The sequence below is a fragment of the Psammomys obesus genome, unplaced genomic scaffold (genome assembly GCF_907164565.1).
Source record: "Psammomys obesus unplaced genomic scaffold, mPsaObe1.curated_primary_1811, whole genome shotgun sequence".
Lineage (NCBI taxonomy): Eukaryota > Metazoa > Chordata > Mammalia > Rodentia > Muridae > Psammomys > Psammomys obesus.
Genome location: NW_026594014.1, coordinates 991,943 through 1,016,401, shown reverse-complemented (window position 1 = coordinate 1,016,401; position 24,459 = coordinate 991,943). Strand labels below are relative to the sequence as shown.

General features: G+C 52.5%; 2 protein-coding genes across 2 annotated transcripts in view; one reads left to right on the top strand and one right to left on the bottom strand.

The window, feature by feature from the left end:
- Positions 1–8,492, bottom strand: part of LOC129684529 (scaffold attachment factor B2-like) — a 21,565-nt gene extending 13,073 nt beyond the window's left edge. The window contains exons 1-6 of the mRNA XM_055617718.1: positions 7,828–8,492; positions 6,612–6,699; positions 2,771–2,838; positions 2,491–2,694; positions 1,623–1,685; positions 679–706 (exon numbers count right to left, since the gene is read on the bottom strand). Of these exons, the coding sequence (XP_055473693.1) occupies positions 679–706; positions 1,623–1,685; positions 2,491–2,694; positions 2,771–2,838; positions 6,612–6,699; positions 7,828–7,998 (622 nt within the window). The 5' untranslated portion in view covers positions 7,999–8,492. The remainder of the gene's footprint in view (positions 1–678; positions 707–1,622; positions 1,686–2,490; positions 2,695–2,770; positions 2,839–6,611; positions 6,700–7,827) is intronic.
- The window catches only part of LOC129684560 (scaffold attachment factor B1), a 23,747-nt gene continuing 7,757 nt past the window's right edge, over positions 8,470–24,459 (top strand). Inside the window, exons 1-7 of the mRNA XM_055617773.1 lie at positions 8,470–8,883; positions 12,444–12,528; positions 19,578–19,642; positions 19,728–19,934; positions 21,535–21,597; positions 23,723–23,804; positions 23,922–23,945. Coding sequence (XP_055473748.1) covers positions 8,695–8,883; positions 12,444–12,528; positions 19,578–19,642; positions 19,728–19,934; positions 21,535–21,597; positions 23,723–23,804; positions 23,922–23,945 — 715 coding nt within the window. The 5' untranslated portion in view covers positions 8,470–8,694. The remainder of the gene's footprint in view (positions 8,884–12,443; positions 12,529–19,577; positions 19,643–19,727; positions 19,935–21,534; positions 21,598–23,722; positions 23,805–23,921; positions 23,946–24,459) is intronic.

Here is a 24,459-nt window from a genome sequence, read left to right as displayed (position 1 = left end):
TGCGCCCACGGCCATGGCGCCCCCAGCCTGTGCTAAGGGCAGAGGCAGGGACCCCCCATACTTCTACCCTACAACCACGGTGCAGCTTCCACAGCTTTCTTCAGGGTTCTGTTACACCTGTGTCTTCCAACTTCCAGTCCACGGTGCTGAAGCCATAGCAGTCACCGTTTAACAAAGAGCTTGCTGCTCCCAGCTTGATGGGTCGTGGGCAGCACCACAGTCCAAGGCTACTGGAGCTGCTCTTCGCCTTCAGAAACGTGGCAGTCGAGAGGCAGTGAGGAGGAACGTCTTGGCAGAGACCCACTTGTCTTCTGGCAGCAGTGGCTTCTGGGTAAGTTCCCTATCACAGCCTCAGCCTGCCTCAACCCCATCTTTGGCTTGGTATAGTATCACAAGATCTGTCTCGTATGTGGACACAAAGCCTCACCTGGTGGCCACTTATAGCCATTCTGCATGGCCTGATGCAAGCTGTGCATCTGCCCCCAAGGCTGCCCTTGGGCTGCCACAGCACACGCACAGATCTGGTGATATAGTGGGTTTCCAATCTCTGACCCTGTGCGATTGGGATGTTCCACCACTGGGGTGATTTATGAAACTGTAACACAGCTTGAGAACAGACAGGACTTGAGCGCGAGAGCAGGGCGCCAAGCCACAATGTTGCGCCTGTCTCAGCAGTACCTGGTTCCAAGGGGGCTCCTTCATCAGCCTGATGGAGAGAGAACAGAAGGACAGACTTCACTCCAAATAGCACAGCCATGGTCCCATGCACAGATCTGTGACAAGGCCTCATCCCCTGAGATGCTTCCCAGAGCTACTTGTAGCTCCTACACATCAGACTGAGACTGAACCCCACCCCACCAAATATCCACTGGCAAAGAAAGGCAAAGCCAGGGTCACCTCCCCCTTCTCTAGTGAGCTCGGGACTTAAGGAAGCCTGCCTGCTCATTCAGGACAGCGGCCACACCTGCACAGGCCTGGACCTTACAGTGCCCAGCACTGGCATCTCTGGGCCACTTACTGCTTAAGTGCCACAACCATACCAAATCTTTTGACCTCAGTCACACCAACTCCAAGGCTAGATTTCCCTGAGAACCTTCCAGGCACTTACAGAGTCCAGTTGCCTGGCCCTTTGGTCCTGTGTGTTCTACCACACAATACCTCCACACCCCATGTGCTAGCCTCCAAATGCAGGCTCCGGTTAGCATGTGTACCACACTGTGATGCTGGAGGTCACTGGGTACAGGGCTCTGGCCCCATCAATGGTTTCTTCCTTTGGTGAATGTGAACAGACAATAGGAAGGTAGTGGCTGGGGAAGACGGCACCTGCACCATCTCTTCCTCCCTCTGCTCGCTGGCCTCCATGAGGGGCAGCAGCCTCCTTGGCACTGTCCCACTGCCATGGTATTCTGCCTCCTCTCAGACATACAGCAATAGTCACCTGATGTTGGACTAAAGCTCTTGGAACTGTAAGCTAAGGTATATCTGCTGCCCAAGTGCCCTCAGCCAACTTGCACGGGATGAACAGCCAGCACCCATGCTCGCTCTCGCTCTCTCTCATTCACAGTCCCTTCTGGAAAATCAATGTCTCCTACACTGAAGAGCCATAAGGAGACACCACTCACCAGAGTTACTTTAAGGTCTGACATGGAAGCTTCCAGAGTGTTCTTGTAGACATCTTCATTCACCTGGAACGTGAATCAGAACGTGAGTGCGTGGAGGCCAGAGCCATCAGCACTTCAGCCTGCACCTCACAGCTTCTCACACAACCTATGTCTACTCTACAACACCCATCGCTGTGTCTGCCCAGCCGAGGACGGTGACTTTCCGGGCCACTTCTCAGTGCAGGAGCCTCACAGCGCACCAGGTGTCACATCAGCTCCACAGCTTCAATCCTACTCTGACTTTTTATTACTGTGTGATGCTCAGGATGTGTGTGGGGCTCAGAGGACCACTTGGGAGTTGCCTTTCCCTCTTTGCCTTGAGATCCAGGATAATTCCTGCAGCCCAGAGAGCCTGTCCTGAGGCCATGGACTCAGACTGTGCTGAGTGGAGGTCCTCCAGTTTATATAAAGCCCACTGGTATTCATAACCCCTGTCCTTGGCTGAGGCTGAATCTCTGCAAGCCCCGCAAGAAGAAAACCATAACGATACATGGAATCAACTAGCTGTGAGTGTCATGCAAAGCCATCCTGCACTGGATGGCAGGTGCCCGTAGGACAGACTTGTGCTGGCTTCAGGCCTTCAGAGCTGACAGTAGCACCACCAGGTGACAGACGACAGACAAGCCCTCATAACACAAGCAGCCTTCATGCCACCCACCCACCCATCTCCCCTGTGAGCCCACAGCACTCCTGCACTATTCTGGAGCAGCGGCCACCGGCACCTGGCTGTGGAGGGATTAAACTCGGGGTCTGGCTCTACCAGGGCCTGGGTAGCCCTGACGCTGAGCCCCTGGGGCCGCTGGCACACGCGTGGCTGCAAGTTACCTACAGCATGCTCCAGGAGCTGAGCTGGAAGATGTCCCAGCTGCGCGGCCACGTACTCTTTACTGTCATCGAAGGCATGAGGGATGTGCTCGTTGGTGTTGCCCTCCCCCAGGCAGGGCTCACTGAGGTCCTCAGCCTCCGTTCCATCTGGCACACCTGTGTTCATGCTGTCCCTGTCTTGTGAGCTCTGCAGCATCACAACCCCATCCTGTGACGAGAGGGAGGGTGTCAGCCACCAAGACCATGGAGCGTGGGAAGGTGTGCCGTCCCCAGGCCCAACACACCTGCCCATCTCTGGAATCTTCTTCCAGGCTGTTGTCCTCGCCGCCCTCCTCCTCCTCCATCTTGGGTCCTAATTATAGAACAGTGTCAGTTGGGTTAGAGTGCAGAGCTGGCCTCAGAATCAGTTGACAGGATTCAACACAATTCCATGTTGTTAGCCACTCGTCCATATTGCGAGGATCCTGTCTCAGTGGTTACCTAAGACAAGACTTCAATCACCCTAGCACACACTCAGACTCTGCATAAAACAGCCTTAAGCACTCTCACAATTGCCCCAGACTAAACACCTCAAAAGACAGGAAAAGTTGGGCTGGTCTGGAACTTGCTATGTAGACCCAGAGAGCTGCCTGTTTCTGCCTCCCCATCACACCAGTCAGCAAGCACCTGAGAATGGGAACTTCACTGCTGGCTGGGGTAGGCAGGTGTGCAGGACACATGCAGTGCTGTCTGGGAACACCCTGGACTGTTGCTGGGTCTACTTGCATTCTGCAACCTGCATCTCAGTACTGATCTTTTGTGATACATACATACACAGATGCATGTGGTGTTCTGAGGTCAGCAATGGACATCTCCCTCAGTTGTTGGCCACGTTATCTCCCAGTAAGGCTCTCACAGGCCTGGAGCCCACTGACTCAGCCTGGCTGGTGGAGCATCAAGCCCCAGGAACTGTAGGATGTCCAGCTCCCCAGCACTATGGGTATGGATGCACAGTGCACTTGGTGTCCTGTGGGTGCTAGGGATCCGAGCTCAGGCCCACCCTCATGATTCTGTGGCAAGAGCTCTGCTTATGGAGCAATCTTGGCTTCACAACTGCTTTTAGGGCAAAGGATGTCCTAACTGCACCAAGGAGAACAGAACGCTCCACTATGGGTCACTCAAGGCTCAAGACCTGGGAGGGAAGAGCAACATCCTTGGCTTTGAGGTGCACTTCTCCCTACGGTGGGGGGTACAGGTGTGTGCACCCAGCAACACCCAAAGCTCTTGCAGTTCTCATCACTGAGGGATAGAACTAGCATGTAATGCCCAGGCTACTTCACCCCTGGCAGCACACATGACTTCAATGCTGCCACAGTGGAAACAGTGGTGCTCATGACCCGGGGCCTTCGGTCATCCTTTTATTTTTTGGATTCCATACGATAACACACTAGGTAACTGCCAAAACTGAATACTGGGAAAGTCATGAAACTATAAACGAAAGCCAAGCATCATCCATTACAAGAACAGCTGTCTGGAAAGACTGCTGTGGTTAACAAGGACTCTGAACTCAGGCCCCAGCACCCATGTGCGAAATGCTGGGTATGGGAGGTCTGCACTGGCATCCCAGGGTTGGGTAGGTACAGACAGAAGTGCTGGGTGCTTTCTGGCCAGAGAGTTCAGCTCAATCAGCAGCTCCAGGCTGATAAAAGTGCTTGCTGTGTGTGACCTGGATGACAAATGTTAGGTATTTGGATACTTTGTATGCGGTTCACTGTGCTGTTTGGGGAGATTATGGGCCCTTGAGGATAGTGGTTCTCAACCTTCCTAAGTTCCTCATGTTGCGGTGACCCCAAGTATACAATTATTTTTGTTGCTACTTCATAATTACAATTTTGCCACTGTTATGAGTCCTAATGTAGATACCTGTATTTTCTGATGGTCTTAGATGACACCCGGGAAAGGGTCGTTTGATCGTAAAGGGGCCATAATCCACAGATGGGAACTGCTGCTCCAGGAAGTGGATTCTTGGTAAAGGCTGTCTGTCACTGTGAGAAGGCTCTGAGAGCCTCACTCCCCTCTGTTCTTTCTGCTTCCTGTGTATGAATGAAAGTGTGAACCCAGCTTCATGACCCAGCTGCCTGCTGCCATGCCATCCGTCATTACCACCTCTACCTCTGGAATCAAATGGCCAAGTTCCATCCTCAGAAATCGAGTGTATAAAGCTGTCCATACCACACGTGAGCCAACACTCTCACAGAAATGTTAAAACAAAAAACAAAAGAGACAGCATTGTTCAGTGAGTAAAATAGTTGCTGCCAAGCCTGGTGACCTGAGTGTGACTCCTGGATCACACATGGTGGACAGAACCAGCTCCCAGCAAAAGCTCTCTGATCTCTGCACTTGCACTGTGTTACAAGGGTGTACACATCCTCATGGGTACATGTTTGCATGCTAGATAAAATGGAAAAAAAAGCAGAACAATCAAGGTGGATGTGATCTGAGGAATGCTGGGGAGGAGGAGGCAGGAGGTTCCCTAGAATTGATGGTCAACCAGCCAGGCTCAATCAGCAGGCTCCAGGCCAGTGACAACCTATCCCAGGAGATAACACGAATAACAAAGAATCAGCTCATTGTTGGCCTTGGACCTCCATATCTATGTGCACACCAATCCACACTGACACAAAAAGAAACCTCAACTTTTAAGAGCCCTCAAGTCTTTTGACTAACAATCTAAACACAGGCCAAAACCATAGCTCAGTGGCTGGGCATTGCTTGGTTCAATTCTCAGGACCAAATAACCTCTATGGTATGCAGAGCAGTTCAGCTGGAGAGCAGGAGCTCTGAATACTCAGGCCCTCTGTGGGGGCATGTAGTACCTTCATGGGACATAACAAGACACACTGATGGTTGCTAAACACTGGCCCAAGGGAAATTTTCACTAGTCAATCCAACATGAATCGTAGGCGTGTGTGGGTCAGGGCCATTAAGCATGCAGTGATTACCCCTGTATCTAAGGCTCCAGGACACATGCAGGGCTTCCTACATGCTGGGCAAACCCTTGTCGAAGCTACTCCCACTCGCAAGAGGCAGTGGCTATGACATCCCTGGAACTTCCCCCACTTTGCCAGAAAGTGGTGCTCAGAGAACAACTGGGTCAACTTCACTCCTGCCACCAAAGAGCCTGTGACTGGCATCAAAGCCATGGGCCAGCACATTACACCAAACACCACACTCCAGAGGTGGATAGGCACAGCTCTGCCCAAGGAGGCACCCTCCCAACAGCGACAGACAGCTGCCCCTACCCCCAGGCTCAGCCGACAATTCTGCCCATTGATCTGATATGCCTGAGTCAGGTCAGGCAAGTGTTGGCAACACAAGCAGCCAGGGTTGCAATAAGCCTCCAGGCCATGGCTTTAAAAAACAAAATTACCATATGATGGTCACTGTGAGCACAGGCATGTGTGCGCCTCAGTGTGCATATGGAGGTCAGATGTCAACTTTTGGGAGCCAGTTGTTTCTTTCCACCTTGTGGGTCTCAAGGATCGAACAGCTCCGCAGAGAGCAGCAAGCACCTTCAGTAGTGGAGCCCTTTAATCAGCCCTCATTGCTTTTCAATAGGGCTCTCATGGGGCCAGGCCAACCTGGAACTGGCATCCTCTTGACTCAGCCTGGAGTGCTGAGGAAAAGCTGTCCTTCTTGAAGCCACTGGTAAAATTTCAGGGCAAGGACAGACAGCTCAGCTGCCAAAACACTTGCCATGCAAGAGCTTCAGGGCTGAGGTTCAATCCCAGCACCTCATGAGGGGCTGGACATAAGGGCACTTGTGATCCTAGTGCTGGGGCTGGAGATGGAGGACCTCAGGATTCACAGGTCAGTGCAGGCCAGACCACTAGGTAGCCTGCGCACATGGTTCAATGGTTAAGAGCACTGGCTGCTGTTGTACAGGACAGGACTGAGCTCTCCGCACCCATATGTAGGCTCACAGCCAATCCTGACTCTAGTTCTAAGGGACCCAAGACCTGCTTCTGGCCTCTGTGGGTACCGCACACACGTGCATGTGAAACTACGCATACCGCACACATACAGTCCACAGTCGTTGGTCCGGACACCCGTTCCCCGGGCCTAGCATTGGGCACAGGTGGGTACCTTTGGTGCATCTCTTTACAGCTCTCTTGCTCGTGGCTCCACAGCTGATGCTGACCTCCTCAGGTTCTTGTCCTTCCTCCTTAACTGCCTGATGGGAAACAGATTTTTCAATGTTATTAAGAGGGCCTGACAAGCTGTTCTTTCCTAGTAGCAACACTTAAGGAAGGTAAAGCCATCGTGCAGACAGCACTGTTCATAATCTAGCTTCAGGCCTCACCCAGCACAGACAGGTTCCCCTTTCCCGTGCAAGAAAGGGGAATACCTAGAGAAAGGGAGGCTGAAAGCCTGGACTGAAGAATCAGATTCAGCAGGTTGTGGTCACACACTCCCTGGTGGCATATAGCCCTAGATATAATCCCCAGCACAGGTAAAAATAAATAAAATCCAAGGATTACCCTCCAATCAGGTTGGTGATTGTGCGAGTTATGTTCCCACCGTCCCCCGTCAAACCCAGGGGCAATGCCAGGAAACCAGTCCTTGATTCAGGCAGGGCAAAGGGCTGAGCGGAGTTCAAAAGGCTATCATTAGCTTGCCACAAGAGTGCACTGTAATTCCAGCATTTGGGAGGTGAAAGGGGGGACAGGAGAGCAGGAGCTCAAGGCTAGCCTGGGCTACACAAAAAGTCTGAAGCCAGAATGGGCTACAGGAGATCTCCAAAATAAAGGTGGGTGGGGCTGTTGCTGACTTTTGATGCGAAAAATCAGAACGTAGGTTGGGAAGGAAGTGAGCTTAGTAAATTTTCACTCCAAGTATTCTGGCGCCTTCCTCTTGCAGCCAATCAGAAGGCCCTAGCCCTCAAGGACCCTGTTCCACACAGGCAATTTGGTGTCAAGCGCTAAAGTGCACTGGACAAGAGAGAGAGGAGCAGAGAGGTGACATCTCACGCCGACTCAAGATGACAACTAGGCTCCAGGCCAGGAAAGCGCGAGGGGACCCAAGCTGGGAATGGGCATGGACTGTGCAGAGGCCCTGGGCAGAGCCAATCGTGGGGCGACTGGCAAATTCTTCAGCCGAGTAAACTGAGGCGGCGGAGGGAAGAGAGCTGCAGATTGCAAGGTCACGGAGACGTGCCTAGGACCACCGTGCCATTCAACAAGGCCTCACTGCGTGCAAACCCTTGGGCAAATGGAAAGCAAGACCCTGAGAGGCGCAGCGGCTGGCCAAGGTCACCCAGCCTGGGAGGCTCCGGGTCCCGCCGTCAACCCGATCCCCTCACCTTCTTCAGCCGCTCCATCAACACACTCTTGTTGCCGCCCGTATCCAGGTTCCGCTTCTTCAGCTCCGCCCTCAGGTCGATCACCCGCAAGTCACTGAGCCGCCGCGTCCCTGCATCCGAGGCCACCGGACCACAGCCGGGCTCGCCTGACCCCGTCATAGGCTCAGCCATTCTCGCTTCCGCGACTTCCCCTCCCGCTCCGGAACCTCATACACTCGCCGCCCGCGGCTGTGGCGGCTCTGAGCACAAAATGGCGTCGCCTAAGAGGAAAACGCACTCACTTCCTCCCGCCTCCCTTTGCGGTTGCGCAGGCGCGCAGCTTTGACGCAACTCCAGGGTCGCACGGCTAAGCGTTCTCTAGCCTCGGTTCCCTTGTAGCACGTGAGCAACCCGTCTCAAGAGCCGCCTCAGTCTTTTTTTTTTTTGATGCGCATGCGCACCGCTTTGAACCGTCCTACACTCCAGTTTGCGCCTTGCTCCGCTTCCCGGCTGCGCACGCGCACCGCTCTGCAGCCGCTGCTCCGACGCCGACCTGTTTCCCCCCCACACTCCTTCGCCTCAACGCGCAGGCGCAGGACTTGCAGCACGCATGCGTCACGGTCTGTAGCCGAGGGCGACCCGGCGAGGCGCGCTCACAGCGCTTGTGCAGAGGCGTCTGAGAGCGTCGGTCTCTCTCGCGCCGGCAGCGCCTGCGCAGTGACGAGGTGCGCCTCGGGAGGCTGGAGCGGTTCCCTCTCAGGCGGCGCCATTTTGTGGTAAGAGAGCCGAGATTCAAAAAAATAATAATAATAAATCCAAAAAACACACACACGCAAACCCACCGACCCGGTTCTGTGTGAAGTGGGCGACGGAACCAGGGTCCCTGGAATGGCGGAGACTCTGTCGGGTTTAGGAGACGCGGGTGCGGCGGGCGCGGCGGCCGTGAGCTCCGCGGCGTCGGAGACCGGGACGCGGCGGCTCAGCGACCTGCGGGTGATCGACCTGCGGGCGGAGCTGCGGAAGCGGAACCTCGATTCGAGCGGCAACAAGAGCGTGCTGATGGAGCGGCTTAGGAAGGTGAGGTTCGCGGGGCGCCCCGCGGTCGCCATGGCGACGCCCACCGCCGGGGCCGGGCGGCCCGTGGCCTGCGCCCCGCGCGCTTCCTCTCGGCCTCCGCGGCCTCCGGTGACGAGAGCTCGTATCCCTACGCCGCAGGCATGCGAGCAGAAGGAACTACCACCGCAAACGGGTTTCGGGGATCGGTGACGTCGCGTTCTGTGTGTGGCTTAGTCCCCACCCCAAAGGGGGATGGATGGGGCCTCGGCCAAGGTCACCCAGCAGGGTCAGCTTGTGGCGGGATTCGACCCCAGGTCCCTTTTCTGCCCCGAGGCAGAACAAGTGGTTGGTTGGTTTTTAGTTTGTGAGAAGACACAGTGACCCGTGGGGAGCCGACCCCAGGCACCCCCAGAGTTCATAGGCATCCGGAGGAGGTAGCCCAGGCAGTGAGAAAAACAAAAACCGAGAAACTGTTTTTAACTCCTTGCCAGGACAAAGCTAGGGAAGGTATGTGATGGGAAGAAAGACTTTTTCTGTGATAAAGGTAAGTTAGAGACGTGAGTTAAGGCCAACCCGGGCTACAAATGGAGTTTAGGACCAACCTGAGTAGCAGAGTTCAGGGCTAGCTAGAAGGTGTCAAGATCATCCCGGATTGTGGGGCGAGGGTGGGGGGCTGAGGCAAAGTTGGGCAACTTAAAAAGCCTATTTCAAAATATAAAGTTGGGGCCACGGCTACTCATTTGTAGAGCGCTTGCCTTGCCTTCACAGAGCTCTGCCCCAAATACTCCCTAAGGCTGGGAGTGAACAGATTTAGAAGTTTGAGGCCATCTTGGGATGCATGAGACCCTGTCTGGCAAAACTGGGAATATAGGTCAGTAGTAACATGCCCAACACTGCAGAGGCCTTTGGAGTCGTCCGCACACCCTTGCTGTAGCGCACCCACCCGCTGTTCTTTGCTCAGGTGGGAGTCCAAACCTCAGCCTGCACCCTGAGGCAGGTACTGGGGCTCTTCTCTGTTGTCCTCCTTGGTGGCCAGACCCTCTGTCTGGAAGACTTTTAATCCCTTCTGAGTCACTCTCTCAGGTCAAAGTGGTAGCTGTTCACCTTTAGGGTAGGGCAGGTGTCATGTGGACATGGGCTTGGCCTGCAGCCTGGTGCTGGTAAACAAACTCGGTCTCCCAGGGCCACCTTTTGTCATTTGTAGATGGGGACTGTGTGTGTGTGTGTGTGTGTGTGTGTGTGTGTGTGTGTGTGTCTTTTACACCTTGGGAAGGTGTCTTCTCTGCCTTTTGGACACTGCCACCTGCCCACTTGCCCCCTCACACAGCTGGAAATGTGTTACACTCTCCTGTATCCACTTAAAATGCCAAATCATTTGCTGTTCAGAGAAGATGGGGTGGGGGTGGCGACAAACTGGAATATGAGGGCCTGAGTTCTGTCCCCAGCACCCACAAAAAAGGCCAGATGGTGTGCCAGTCACAATCTCAGTGCTCAAAGAGCCAGGATCCTGGAGGCTCACTGGGTGCCTAGTCAAGCCAAGTCCATAAGACAAGGTGGATGGTGCCTTAAGGGCAGATGAGGTTTGCCTTCCAGCCTCCACCCTGCCAACATGCACATGAGAGGAGGTGCAGGGGGTAGAGGCCTGGGTGGGCACCCTACCTACTGAACCCCAGCCTGCTGCCTTTCCATTCTTTGTGGGCTTTGTATCTTTAGTTGAATAGGCCAGAAGTTCTCACACTGCTGGCACCTACAGGCAGGGTGGGGGGGGGGGTGGCCAAGGTGATGCCCAGCCTGCCGATGGAGCACCCAGAGGCCTTGTTAGCACCAAGCTCTTTTTCAAACCTAGAAGCTGAGGGTGGCCTTCTGGACACCGTCCTTATTGTCTTCTTTAGGAGTACAGAGAAGCCCTGGTCTGAGCTCCACACACACCCTGTATGTTTGTCATATCTAAGGGCAGGCCTGCAGTCTTTCTGCCCGCTGTCTCCCAGCTGGTGGCCATCTCCTGTTTTGTTTTTAACAGGGTAGGGGAAGGAGGTGGTAAAGGAGCAGCTGGTGGTGGGGGTTTTCTGAGGTGGCCTGGGAGGGGCAGCCCTGTAACACCCTTCCCCCCAGGGATGAAATGAGATACCTTCCTACAGCATGTCCCTCACCCTGGGGATGTTTGAAAGCTGACTATCCCAAGGGAAAGGACAGGGGCTGCTGGTGGCACTTGTCTCTGGTCCCCCACCACCACCTTTTCTGTGCCCTTCTGCACCACAGGAAGCCCCTGGGGGTCTGGGAAGAGTTGCCTGAGCTTGGAGTTGTGAGGGCACTGCTGGTGCCTTCTGTCAGGGACAGTCAACTTTCAAACATTCCCAGGATAAGAGGCGTGCTGCAGAAAGGTGTCTCCTTTCATTCCCCGGGGCAGTGCCGACAGGGCTTCGACGAGAAAGGGGCCCCAGAGCCCAGAGGGTCATAATAGACACAGTTGGTAGTGATGTACATGAGATGCTTGTGGCCCTTGCTGAGCTGGGCCACTGCTCAGCAAATGACATCCTTGAGTGTGAAATGGGACTTCTAGGGAGTCCTACTACAAGTCTCAGGAAGGGACAGCAAGGTCTCACGAGCCCTACCACCTTTCCTCTCTGTCTCTGTCTGTCAGTCTCTTTCTCTCCCTGTCCCTCCCCCCCCACATATCCCCTTACACACACACACACACACACACACACACACACACAGAATAGGTTAGGTCAGTGTGTCTTGTGGGCAGGCATTGTCTGGGAGCCATTAGGGTTATGCCAAGGAAGTTGGAGTGTCTTCCCTCGGGGACACATGAGGTTGAAGAGTCCGAAGCTCTAAGCAGTTGGCTTCATCACTCAAGGAGTCTCCGAGACAGTCTTGCAGCCATGCTGGCTGCTGTTATTAGGGGTCAAGTGCTTGCTGGGAATTTCAAGCACTCGGAACATAGGCATAAAGACCTGAGTTCAAATCCCTAGGACCCCTATAGAAAGCTGGGCTTAGCTACATGCACCTATGACCCTAGGAAGTTACTGGCTGCCAGCCTTGTCCCACATTCAGGGAGAGAGCTCGTTTTGAGGGACTAGGAAAAAGAAAAATGAGAAAGTAAAACAGCTGCATTCCCTTGGAAAAGCCATCAGATGGCTGGGAGTGGTGGTGCATGCCTTTAATCCTAGCTCCCAGAAAGCAGAGGCAAGTGGATCTCTGAGTTCAAGGCCAGCCTGATCTACAAAGCAGAGTCCAGGACATCCAGGGCTCTATTACACAGAAAACTCCTGTCTCGAAAAACCGAAAAAGAAAAGAAAAGCCATCAGGTGCTGGTGCCAGGGCCCCCTTGCCACAACCCCCATGTGCAGCAGAACAGCTGTTTGTAGGGCAGGATGGCAGCAGCTAGTCTCCTACCTCCTGAGAACCAGCTTGGGCATGGGGTGTTTTTTTGTGGTTGGCTTGGAGCTGGGCACTCCTGGGTTGAACAGGCTGCTCAAAGTCCACGCTCAGGTGAGCCTCCTGTCTGCTTCAAGCTGTGGGGTCTGCCTCACTGCCTGCGGTTTTATTGGTCAGCCTTTCTCCTGCTGTCCCTTCAGGCCATTGAAGATGAAGGTGGGAATCCTGATGAAATTGAAGTCACCTCGGAAGGCAACAAGAAGATGCCTAAGAGGCCCAGCAAAGGTACGGAGCCTCTGGGCCACTGTGTCAATGCCGTTGATGCCCTGTGGGTTCAGAGCCTTCAGGAATCCCTACCTGCTTGCCCGCTGTCCTCTCTGTCACACAGGACCTACCTGAGCATACAGTGGGGATGGATTGAGGTATGGTCTTTCAGCTTCACGTAGAGCCTCTCATTGCCTCAACATCCAGAAAGTAAGACCCCTGTACTACTAGACCACCACAGACATGGTTCATTAAAAAATGCAGAGCAGCCCCCCACTTCTGCCCCACCTCTCCTCATGATTGCTTTCTCCAGCCTGTGGGCACTTCCCTACCAGTCACCTACCTTGTCTTGTGTTTGTCCTTGGCACTGACTTATCTTTCTGAAATTTGAGTTCGAGGAACTTGACAGAATCAGGTGGGTTGAGGCTGCTGGGATGATGTCTTGGTCACTTTGAGGTCGAGTTGTTAGCTGGTAGGGTAGGGCTGGGCTGTCCCAGTAGTAGCCGTGCTGCCCCTGTGAGCTGGTGCTGAAGATGCTCCACTCTGGCCCAAGGTGCTTCTTTGGCCTGCCTATAAGAAATTACTTTAGATGGCACTGCCTGGGGTGTCCCCAGGGTCTCCTATTTTACTTGCTTTCTGCCGTTTGAATAAAAATGAAACTAGTTCTGATGTTTTACCAGGTGTATGAGTTAAGTGCAAAGTTGACATTCCTTCTCAGTCGGAGCTGACACAGTGGGGTGTACCCGCCTTCCTGTGTGTCAGGTCACCAGAAAATAGATAGATGTGCATGTACTTTCACGCACATGCTTTCCTTAAAACCTGAAAATAGGGCTGGAGAGAGGACTCAGAGGTTAAGAGCACTGGCTGCTCTTCCAGAGGTCCTGAGTTCAATCCCCAGCAACCACATGGTGGCTCACAACCATCTGTAATGAGATCTGATGCCCCCTTCTGGGGTGCAGGCACACATGCAGGTAGAGCACTGTATACAAAATAAATAAGTAAATCTTTAAAAAGAAAAAAACAAAACAAAAACCTGAAAATAAAAAAGACACTAGTACAGAGTGTGGTGGTGCAGAGGCAGGAGGATCTCCAAGTTCAAGGTCTGCCAGGTCTACACAGCAGGTTTCAGGCCCAGAAGAACGCCACAGTTGGGACCCTGTCTCAAAACAAAAAACTGGTAGTGGCCTGGGGCACCAGCACAGTAAGTGAGAGTGCTGCCATGCAAGTATGAGTCAGAGGCCTCAGTGCCGGCCCTCTTTAAGCCAGGTATGTAACCCTAGAGATTGGGAGTTGACACAGGGTGATCCCAGGAGCGCACCTGCTGGCCAGCCCAGCTTCAGAGTAAGTGGTAGACACTCTCATAAGGGAATAGCTACAGAGTGATAGAGGAAGGCACCACTGCTCGGCCTCTAAAGCATGCATACCACACGCACTGCACACAAATCGGTCTTGTTCTGGGAAGTCCTTAATGTTTGTTACTTCCCTCAGCGTGGCAGGGTCATCTCTCCAACTGGTTCTGTGGCATAGTGGACAGCACTTGCCTAGCATTCCCAAGGCTCTGGGTCTTGGCTTCAATACCATCCAAAATAAAGGTTCACTGAGGTAGAGACAGAGTGATTGCCACAATTTGTGGCCAGCTTGGATAACATTGTCTCAAAAAAAAAAAAAAAAAAAAAAAAGAAAAAGGAAAAAAAAGAAATCAAGGGGCTGGAGAACTGACTCCGTTTATGTAAAGAGCTCTTGCAGAGGGCCTGACTTGGTGCCCAACACCCACATCAGGTGGCCCACAGTTGTCTGTCGGTGCAGGGACCTGATGCTTATTCTGGCTCAGTGAACATCGTGCACATGTGGCAGACACATAAGCAATAAGCAAAAATAAAAAGTTTACAAAACCATGGGTTGATGCTATGAATGAATTAACTTAGTTCTGTTTGTTTCGAGATAGGCTCTCGCTACCTAACCCTGGATGTTTTAGAACTCAGAATGTGTAGACCAGGTTGGTCTGGAACTCAGAGATCCGCCTGCCTATGCATCCTGAGTGCTGGGATTAAAAGCGTGCATCACCGCTGTCCCACTAAGATTGTATTTTTAAATTAGTGTGTATATGGGGGCAGTATGCCAGATCTCAGTGCCCACAGAGGGCCATAAGATGGCATCACATCCTTCCCTAGGATGTGGATGCCAGAAACTGCACTCAAGTTCCCTGCAGGAACACTATGTGCTCTGAACCACTGAGCCAGTTCTCCAGCCTCCCCTCCCCCGTTCTTTTTATATACATACTTTTTTTTGTGCATGGGAGGTCGAGAGATAGCTCTTGGGAGTGTGTTGTTTCCCTCTGTCATGTGGGTCACAGGGCTTGAACTTGGGTTGTCAGGGTTGTTAGCAGCCACCTTTACCCACTGTCTTAGTTATTTTTTTATTGCTGTGAAGAGACACTGTGACTACAGCAATTCTTATAAGGGAAAATGTTTAATTTGGGACTGGCTTACAGTTTCATAGGCTTAGTCCGTAATCATAGTGGGAAGAGACAGGCATGGCACTGAACAGTGAGCCTGCTCCCTCAGTGACACACCTCTTCCAACGTGGCCACACCCCTAATCGTCCCCAGACAGTTCCACTAAGTGGGGACTGAGCTTTAAAAATCTATGATCCAGTGGGGGCCATTCTCATTCAAACCACACCTGCTGTTGTCTTACTAGTCCTGGGCCTCATTCTGTTTGAGCAGGCTGACATTTGTCCGTTAGCTGTCACTCTGTCACCCTGAGGTGGGGATGCACTTCTTGAAAATTCACTATTACCAGGATTCTGGCTGTGACTCCACTCTGGTCTTGAACCTCTGGGCTTGGGTGCTCTTTGTGCCTCAGCCTCCCAGCTAGCTAGGATGGTAGGTGCCTACCACCACATCTGGTATAGAATGTATATTTTTGTGAACTCACTAAAGGGAGACTTTGTCATTCCAAAGTAGGTGCTGACAGAGAACTTGCTATAGCCCAGGCTGGCCTCCACCTAGTGATATGGTTCAGGGTGACCCTGAAGTCCTAGTCCTCTGGCCTTTGACTCCTTGGTGTGTGAGATCTGGCCACCTGTGTAACGCATTCTTCCCCACCCTTGCCTGCCTTCAGTGGTTGTCTCTGTTGAGTTGTAAGGGTGTAGGCATTCTTTGGATTGCCTAGGCTACTGTGGCTGGGTCTGTGCACTGTGTTGTGTGTGCTGCCTGTCTGCTGTGGCTGTGGCGTCAGAGGGACTGCACTGTGATTGACAGGAGCTCACTTCTCTGAGCAAGGAAGGCCCGAGCCTTGTGACCAGGCGATATAGATGGGCTGTTTATACTCTTGATAGCTTAGTGTATATAGTTAATTCTGCATACTGTGTGAGGGTGTAAATGGAAAAAAAAAAAAAAACAGAGCATTTTAGAAAGGTTGCTCCTCCGTGTCACAAGACTTTGGGGTGCCAACCACCCCCAGGGTCTTGGCTCATTCTAGAACTTCATTAAAGTAGCACTGAAGCTGCGTACTCTTGCAGTCCCCACTTGCTTTGGAGGAGCTGACTTTATCTGGGGCTGTGCAGCACTTGATAGGTCTGCTTTCGACTTTGAGTGTATTTTACATGTGTGTGATTGTTCCCCAGCAATCGTGTTGTGGCCACAGGACGGGGTCTGTTCTTTCTTTCCTGTCTCTTAGTTCCTTGCCACACAGGCTGCTTTGTAAGTAGCACTGAGTTCTCAAGTACCTGTCATTGGGTTTTGATCAAGATTGGCTGAGAATTGGTACCTTGTTTCACACATGAACTCAGTAGTGTTTTGAAATTCTAGAAAGGTCTATCTCAGGTTATCTCAGTGTTCCTCCATGGTAGGGTTTGCAGAATCTTAAGAAGGCAGGTGAACCCCTCTGTAGAGGATAGCGTGGCTGGAGGTGGGTGTGATTGTGCCATCCCAGCACTAGGATCTCTGTGGGTCCTGCTCAAGAGCAGCCTGGTCCACATATGGAGTTCCAGGCCAGCTAGGCCTGTGTGGAGAGGCTCTGTCTCAGGTACCACTGGCGGGGGAACATGACTGGGGATACAGGCCAGGTGTCCTGAACACAGCCTTGCACTGTGCTCTGCTTTGAGGGTTGTGTTTAGGCTTGGTTTCATGCTTAGGGAAAACATCTGAAGAAGCCTGCGTGGATTCTATGATGGTTTGAGTGGGAATGTCCCCACAGGCTCGGGCATTTGAGCACTTGGTACCTAGGTGCTGCTACTTGTTTGGGGAGTTGAAGAGGTGTGGCCTTTCCGGAAGCAGTTTGTCATTGCAGAGAGCTTTGAGATTTGAGTCTGTGTGTCCATCTGTCTATGGTCATTACCAGCATCCACCCACCCACCTAGCTTACCTGCCTGCCCTGCGGCCATGCTTCCCTGCTGAGATGGACCCCTCTGTAGCCAAAGGCAACTCTTTCTTCATTTGTGCTTTCTCATGGTGCCTTATAGTGGAAAAGAAACTAACAAGGATTTTCATGTTTTTAGTTTTATTTATGTGAGATGTTATATATAGTTTTGGCTGGCCTGGAACTCACTGTGTAGTCCAGCTGACTTGGATAGAGAGCAGGACACTCTGGCTTCCACACATATACGCATTAGTAAGGGAGTTAAATTCAGCAGCCCCACAGAGTTTATTCTAGTGGAGGTAAGGCCAAGCAGCATAGCTAGGAACATTCCATACTACTCCAAGGTGAGAAGGAAAAAGTGGTTGCTTGTTCCTTGAAGGGACGAGCTACAATAACAAAATGCCACTTGCCCCAGCTGTCAGAGCTGGTGGTGAATGCATGGGACCAGCTGTCCACAGGGTGAAGTGAAAACAGAAGTGCACAAGACCCCAGGGCTTGGTGTTCACAGGAAGTGAGCTGAGGTTCCAGCCGGGCTTCCTGACTTAGTCCCGTGACCCAGGAGGAAGAGGCAGGAGGATCACTGCAAGCTTAAGGTCAGGTAACTGGGACGACATACATCCTTACCTTTGTGGGGAGACTGTTTCAGACACAGCCCCCCAACCTGAGTTCAGGGGTGCAGCATGGCTCCATGGTAGAGCATCTCCAGCGCAGGGGGAGATTGGATGCTGCTTGAAGACAGGCCATTGCTGTCCCTGTGGAGAAGAGAGGGGTGAAGGTGGCCTGCCCCTGTGCTGGCCTGCTTACATGTTTTACTGTACCTTGAGTTATGTGTGTTTTAACATAGAATAATACGGTGGTTCAGAGTGTGTTTTGTGCCCACCCACCCCCAAGGGGAAAAAATGTTCAACACCACAGAACAAGAGACAGGTGTGATGAACTCTTTAGTTGCCAGTCCTGGCGGTATAATATGATAGCTGGTAGGATGGGCTTGGGGCAGAGCTCACAGTGTGTTCTGGTCGCTGCTGTTGGGCTGCCTGGCCTACGAGCTGTGTTCTGCCCACATCCTGCTATTCTTAGATACGTTCTTAGGGATCTGTGAGAGGGCTTAGTGGGTAAAGGTGCTTGCTGCCAAACCTGGTAGCCTGCATTCAATTCCTCCGACACACTTGATGAAAGGGGAGAACCAACCCCCACAATTGTTTTCATTCCTCTACACAATGTATGTGTGGTGTGGCAGGAGCACACAAGATCAGTGAAGGTAAAAATTCAAACTTTAAAAAGTATTTTTCTAAACAGATAATTAAAAAGGAAACCCTGAAAGAACTTGGTACTTGTGAGTGGTGAGAATGGAGAAAAGGCATTCAGGGTGGGAACAGCTAGAGCCTTTCTCATGTTCTCTAGCCAGCTTAGGATGGGGGTAGGGAGGAAACCTTGTAGATTTGAGGTGGGATTTCCAACAAGGGCAAGGCTGGATGCTGCCACCTGAGGAGTGAGAGCATTTACATAAGCACTGGTCTGCATAGATGTGGTATGAGCCTGGCCGGATAGACTCAGATTGATCAGGTACACCGGTGGAGAGGGCTGGGGAGCTGCTCAGCACAGAGCACTGGCTGCTCTTCCAGAGGACCCTGGTTCTCTTCCTAGCACCCACATGGTGGCTCACAGTCATTTCTGATGCCTTTTCTCACCTCCACAAACACCACACACACACACACACACACACACACACACACACACACACACACACACACACGGTGCACAGATATTCTTGTCAGCAAAACATCCATGCATGTAAAAATAAGTAGATCAGTGGATTTGTTGGTGGCAGTGTTTTAAGGCCAACTGGGGCTTAAAACAGAGGCTCACACGTTAATCCCGGTACTCAGGAGGCTGAGCATGGGGGTCTCTGAGTTCCAGGCTAACCTGATCTGTGTAATTAGAACCTGTCTCAAGGAAGTTGGAAGGTGAGAGATGACATGCCTTGTCCAGAACCTCCCCGCAGTGCTGGCTGTGGTTCATTGCACCACTGAGGTGGACGGTAGCTGGCTGGTGATGTTGCCCAAGCAGTGCTGATTTGCTTTGTTGGTTTGGGCTTTGGAGACAGGCTCAGTATGTAGCCTAGGCAACCTCTAACTTATATCTTCCTGCCTTAGCCTCTTCAACTCTGGGATGATAGAGCTGGGGAGGCAACCCAAGGCAGGGTCTGAACAGCCAAGATGGTATCTGATCTGAAACTGGAGTTGCAACAGTGGTTATGCATCCTGGGAATTGAACGGCCAGTGCTCCAATCTCTGAGCCACCTCTCCAATCCCTATTATGTTTCCTTTTGTTGTTGATTTTTGGTTTTGCTGTGAATGCTTGTGTGGTCAGAAGCACACTAAAGCCAGGTCTTTCCACTGTATGAGTTCTAGGGATTGAATTTAGGTGGTCAGCCTTAGTGACATGTGCCTTTCTCTGCTGAGCCCTCTTGCTGGCCCAATCAGTATGAGCATCTTTTGTACCCTTGTGGCCCATCTCCCAGGTGATTCTCCATTCTGTCAAGTTGATGCTAAGTATCCCAAACACAGTACTCTGAGACCCACCAAGACCTGGCTAGAGTGAGAGGCCAGGCCTGTTCAGTGAGCTGCAGAGCTGGGCACCTGCAGAAGTTTAGGCACTTGCTTTCAAGACACAGACTATTGGCCTCATGCCTACATGCTGTCTCTTCAGGGAGGAAACCAGAAGACGAGGGTATGGAGGACAACGGGCTCGAGGAGAATTCTGGGGATGGGCAGGTATGCATCAACTTTTCAGTGGAGTGGATGAGGAGAGGGAGCGCTGGGATGCCGGTGTGCCGTGACAGTGCCCTCTGCGCTGCAGGAGGACGTGGAGACCAGCCTGGAGAACCTGCAAGACATGGATATGATGGACATCAGTGTGCTGGACGAGGCTGACATTGATAATGGAAGTGTGGCAGACTGTGTGGAGGAAGAGGAGGAGGCCACACTCCCTGAGGTCCTGGCAGACAGCACTGAGCTGGTAGAAGGCGACTTGAAGGGGCTCCCGGAGCAGCTGCAGGAGCATGCTGTAAGCAGCTGGTGCGGGGTGGGGCACTGGGTGGCCTGGTGCAGAGTTCATGACAGCCGGTAGCAGGGACAGCTGCTGCTGATGACTGTCTTTTACAGGAGCCTGAGCTGTGGTGTGTGAGTACAGCCAAGCAGAGTGACCAGTGTCTGCTCAGAGCAGACTGCTGCCCTCTAGGTCCTCAGTATTGATGTAGCCTCTCCATATAAGATATGTGTGAGATCCTAGCAAGGTTGTGATGGTGTAGGCTGCTTGTTGGACACTGAGTGCTATGTTGCATTCCCAGGCACAGACACTGTCATCCTGGTGCTAGAGGAAAGAGTCCTGGTAAAGCATTCAGGAACGTTCTGAGGTAACATGAGGCGTTGATGAGTAAGAGTCCAGGCATTCGCTGCAAACCAAGTTCCCAGGCCTTGAGGCAGTCTGTGCTGTAGGATTTTAGGGGCACAAGGTTGATGTCTGCCTGGAGAGAGGAAAGTGGGAAGTGAGGACCTGGGAGCATCTGTTTCTTTGGCCCCCTGATTGGGTCACTGGCCTCAGAACCTCAGATTTTCTGCAGTGAGCATTCTGTCCTCTGCTGGGAGAACTGAGCCTGTCCCGCAGGCAGCACACTGGCTTCGGTTGGAGGACTTGATCTTGCACTGTTTGAGTACAAACCAGGTCTCAGAATCTGTTTCAAAAAGGCACTGCCCAAGTAGTGGGCTCCTTGTCATGAAGTAACACAGGCGGCCAGGGCTTGGGAGCACGCTGACTGGCTGGTGAGGAGCCAGTTACAGTGTGAAGGTACTGGGGTGGCAGTAGAGCACCAGTGTGCAGTGCGCCAAGTGCCATTGTGTGTGACCTTTAACAGGCTGTTAATCCCTTCTGGGCTTTCTTTGGTCACCAAAACTCCAGGTTTGACAAGTAAATGGTTGGTGTTATGCCTTTGCCATGTGCCTGTGTCCATGGTTGAAGTGTATAAAGAAACTGAACCTGTCACTGTCCCTTACTATTGCCAGACCAGAGGTCAGTGTCACAGCCAGGACTAGCCACCCTCACAGCCAAGCACGCTTGCCAACCCCTGACCCAGATGGTAGCCATGCCTGTCATAGCAGCTACCACTGAATAGACACACAGTAGACCCAATATACTAGCAGTGAATACAGCATCGTGGCAGGGGGTGACAGAGGCAGGCCGGATGTACATGCAGTTGGCATGCTCTTTGCTATATGTGGCTCTCATGGTAGAAGACATTTGCATTTTCGGTGTATGTGTTATATACCATTGGACTGTCCTGACTGGGTAAAGAGCCCCATCTTTGGGGGTGGGAGGTCCCTCACCTTTATGGCTGGGCTACTAATCCATCCCCTGTTCCTGCAGTAGGAGGTTGGGTAGCTGGTACCCAGGTCTAGCATTCCTGGCTGCATAGTACCCAGACCTAGACCTGTGGAGGGCAGCAGGATCCACTCTGCAGCCCAGCTCTAGAAGAAGTTCTGGAAGAATGGCCACTGGCCTACTGTTTTGATCACCTGGAGAGTCTTGGCAAGGGCTTTCATCTCACCACACTGGGGTGGCACTGTTCCATCACTTATGACATTATAAACTGTGTTCTCCCTTTCTACAGATAGACGACAAAGAAGCCATTAACAATGTAGATACATCCTCATCTGACTTTACCATCCTGCAGGTAAATTGTCACATCTCAATTGTGCACTCAGTGTAGCCCCAGGTTTTCAGATACCACCTTTTTGCTTAGCAGCTGCACCAGCTAAAGTCACCTCCCCAGACAGCGAGTGCTGGAGGCTTTGGAGGACACACCTGCAGCCTCAGTTGTCTCCTAGTCTGAGCTTAGCAGAGCTGGAGGACACACTGCGCTCTGGCTGTGAGCAGAATGGGTCTTGCCTGAGGACCTGCTTAGAAGTAGTTTGAAGCCCAGTGCTGCCCCATGGCTGCCAAGTGAGAATGAGGCCTGTGGCCCATCCTAGCATTGCAGGATGCACACTGGTTTAGATGTAAGCCTTTTCCCTTTTGATTTTCCTCCAGAGTTTTGGGATATTAGCATTGACATGAGATGGAGGCCAGGGGTATAGGGCCAGTGTTGGGGTTTCCCAAACAACAGCCACATGGCAGCCTGAAGGCCTACTTGGTTTTTGGAAGCGGTGGCCAGCACCTGCCTCCTCACTTGGCTGGAGACGTATATACTTGTGGGGCAAAGCTTTGTGTGTTTTGTGGGGGCCATCTAGTCTGAAAATTCATTGTTAGAGAAGGACAATGGAATAGGGTCTCCCTGAGACGGAGTACAAGGAAGGGTGGGCAGCTCCATAGACACTGCCCGAGTTTCCCAGGTGACTGTGATGGTGGTGTCTGGTGACATCAGTGCAAATACTAAACCTTAGAACCAGCCAGGGGTGGTGGCACACACCTTTAATCTCAGCACTCAGTCAGCAGATGCAGCAGATCTCTTTGAGCTCAAAGCCACCCTGGTCTATATAGTGTGTTCCAGGCCAGCCAGGGCTACATGGTAAGACCCTGACTCAAAACAGGAGAGAAAACAAGGTGAGGACTAGAGGGTGAGGTGAGTCCGTATGGGTCTTGGGCCTCCTGGGAAATGCGGTGAGGAAGAATGCATTGGTGTGTCATTTTCTGGCTGCCACCACTTGAGCAGAGGTGGCATCTAGGCAAGCTGTTGTCTTTATTTCACAGAGGTGCCCCCCACTTGGGGCCTGTGCATCGGAAAGGAACACCTTCTCTGTCTTAGCATCTTTTTGACCACAGGCTCATGTGTTAAAATGAGACACACTGCAGGACATCCCCTCGAGTGTCGCTCTGCCATGCTGCTGCTTTGTCGAGTTCTAGAGCTCACTTTGCGATGCAGGCAGGTCATGTCGGCGATCCAGCCACGCCCTCAGCCTCCCAAGGTGTTCAGTTTGGGCACGCAGTCTCCAGTCAGGGCCAGGATGCCAGGGAATAGAGCTAAAGGAATGACTGTTCCAGCTCTTGAAGGAAGGCAGCCTCCCTACTAAGAATACACAGGGTACCAGCTTGGGGTACAGACCCACTCGCAGGCCTTACCTCATACACTTGGCTTTCCTCTGTCACTTTGGCCTGTCTAACGGTGATGCCTGTGCTCATGTCTGGAGTACAGGGGCTCACATCCTTGACTGGCATTCAGAGTGGAATGTCTCCTTGTACCTTGGGGATATGACCCTTAGAAGCAACAGGCAGAGCCTAAGTTCAAGTAGTGGCCACATGCAGCCCACGGGGCATGGGAAGTCGGCTGTACAGCGGGGAGCCGGGGAACATGGCACACACTTGGCCTGAAAAAGACAACGTTGGACAAGGCAGAGCACAGCTGGGTTCCTCGGTCAAGTTGTGTCATTGCTGAGGGAGACTAGGAGTACCTGGGTTGGAGAACTGTCATGGCCCATTTCCACTTGGTCCTAAATTTTCAAAAAGTCAGCTGGAGGCTCCCTCAGGTGAAGAGAGTATCAAGGGGTTTGTGCTAGGCGGTTAGACATATGTGGAGATAGATGTAGAGTCGTGCCCGTGATCTCCAGTTCAGTCCAGAGAAAACCACAATGGAAAGACAGGAGAGCTGCTGGGAGCCCTGCAACAGGGTCAGCAGGGGGTTTGGGGACCAAGTAAGGCTGAGGCCATTGGGGCAGCTTGCCTTGTACAAGCAGGGCCTCCTTTCTGGGTCCAAGATGTCCTCTGAAGTCCGAGGTGACCATCCTCCCTTAGTTCCCATGAAAGTTGGTGGTGAAGTGGGGCTGGGCCTCTGGGCAGCATCTTACTTGTGCTTTTTGTTGCAGGAGATGGAAGAGGCAGCCCTGGAACCAGGTACTGTCCAATGCAGGGCTCAGCAGTGGGTCCGCCCACAGTGGGGAGGCTCTTGCTAACCAGTGGCCACTCTAGTGTGCATTGCTCTAGTGCTGTACAGTCCAGAGCACACCAGGACCATAGAGATTGGAAACCCAGCCGTATCACAAGATCTGTGTACGTGGCCAACAGCCTGTGTGGCGTTGCGCCCGCATGGTGAAGACTTCGGTCTTCTGCCTTTAAACAGAAGCAGCAGGGTGAAAATGCCCGCAAAGTGCCTGTGGTTCCAGTGATCAGAGCTCTGTGCCGCCAGCAGATCTTGTGATACCGGCAGCATGTCACTATGTGGTGTTGGTACAGGCAGTACAGATAGCATAGGGAATGCCACATGAACATGACATGACTGGATCCCCCGAAGAGGAGTGCACTTCTGAGAGAATCGCAAACAAACACTGTCCCTCTGGGCTGCCAAACTCCACATGCCAGAAGACCCGGCGCTCCGCACGTTACCTGCTCTGTAAGGAAGGCAAAGCACCAGGCAATTAGTGATGCATGAAGGCCAGGCACTCAGTAACGCACTTGGACTCAAGCTGAATTGAGAAGAGTCGATTCGTACCTTGTCACAGTGCACAGAACGAAGACTCAAGACTCAGAAGGTTGTGGGGTGAAGTCTCCGGGATGCTTGCCTCTGCCCTTAGCACAGGCTGGGGGCGCCATGGCCGTGGGCGCA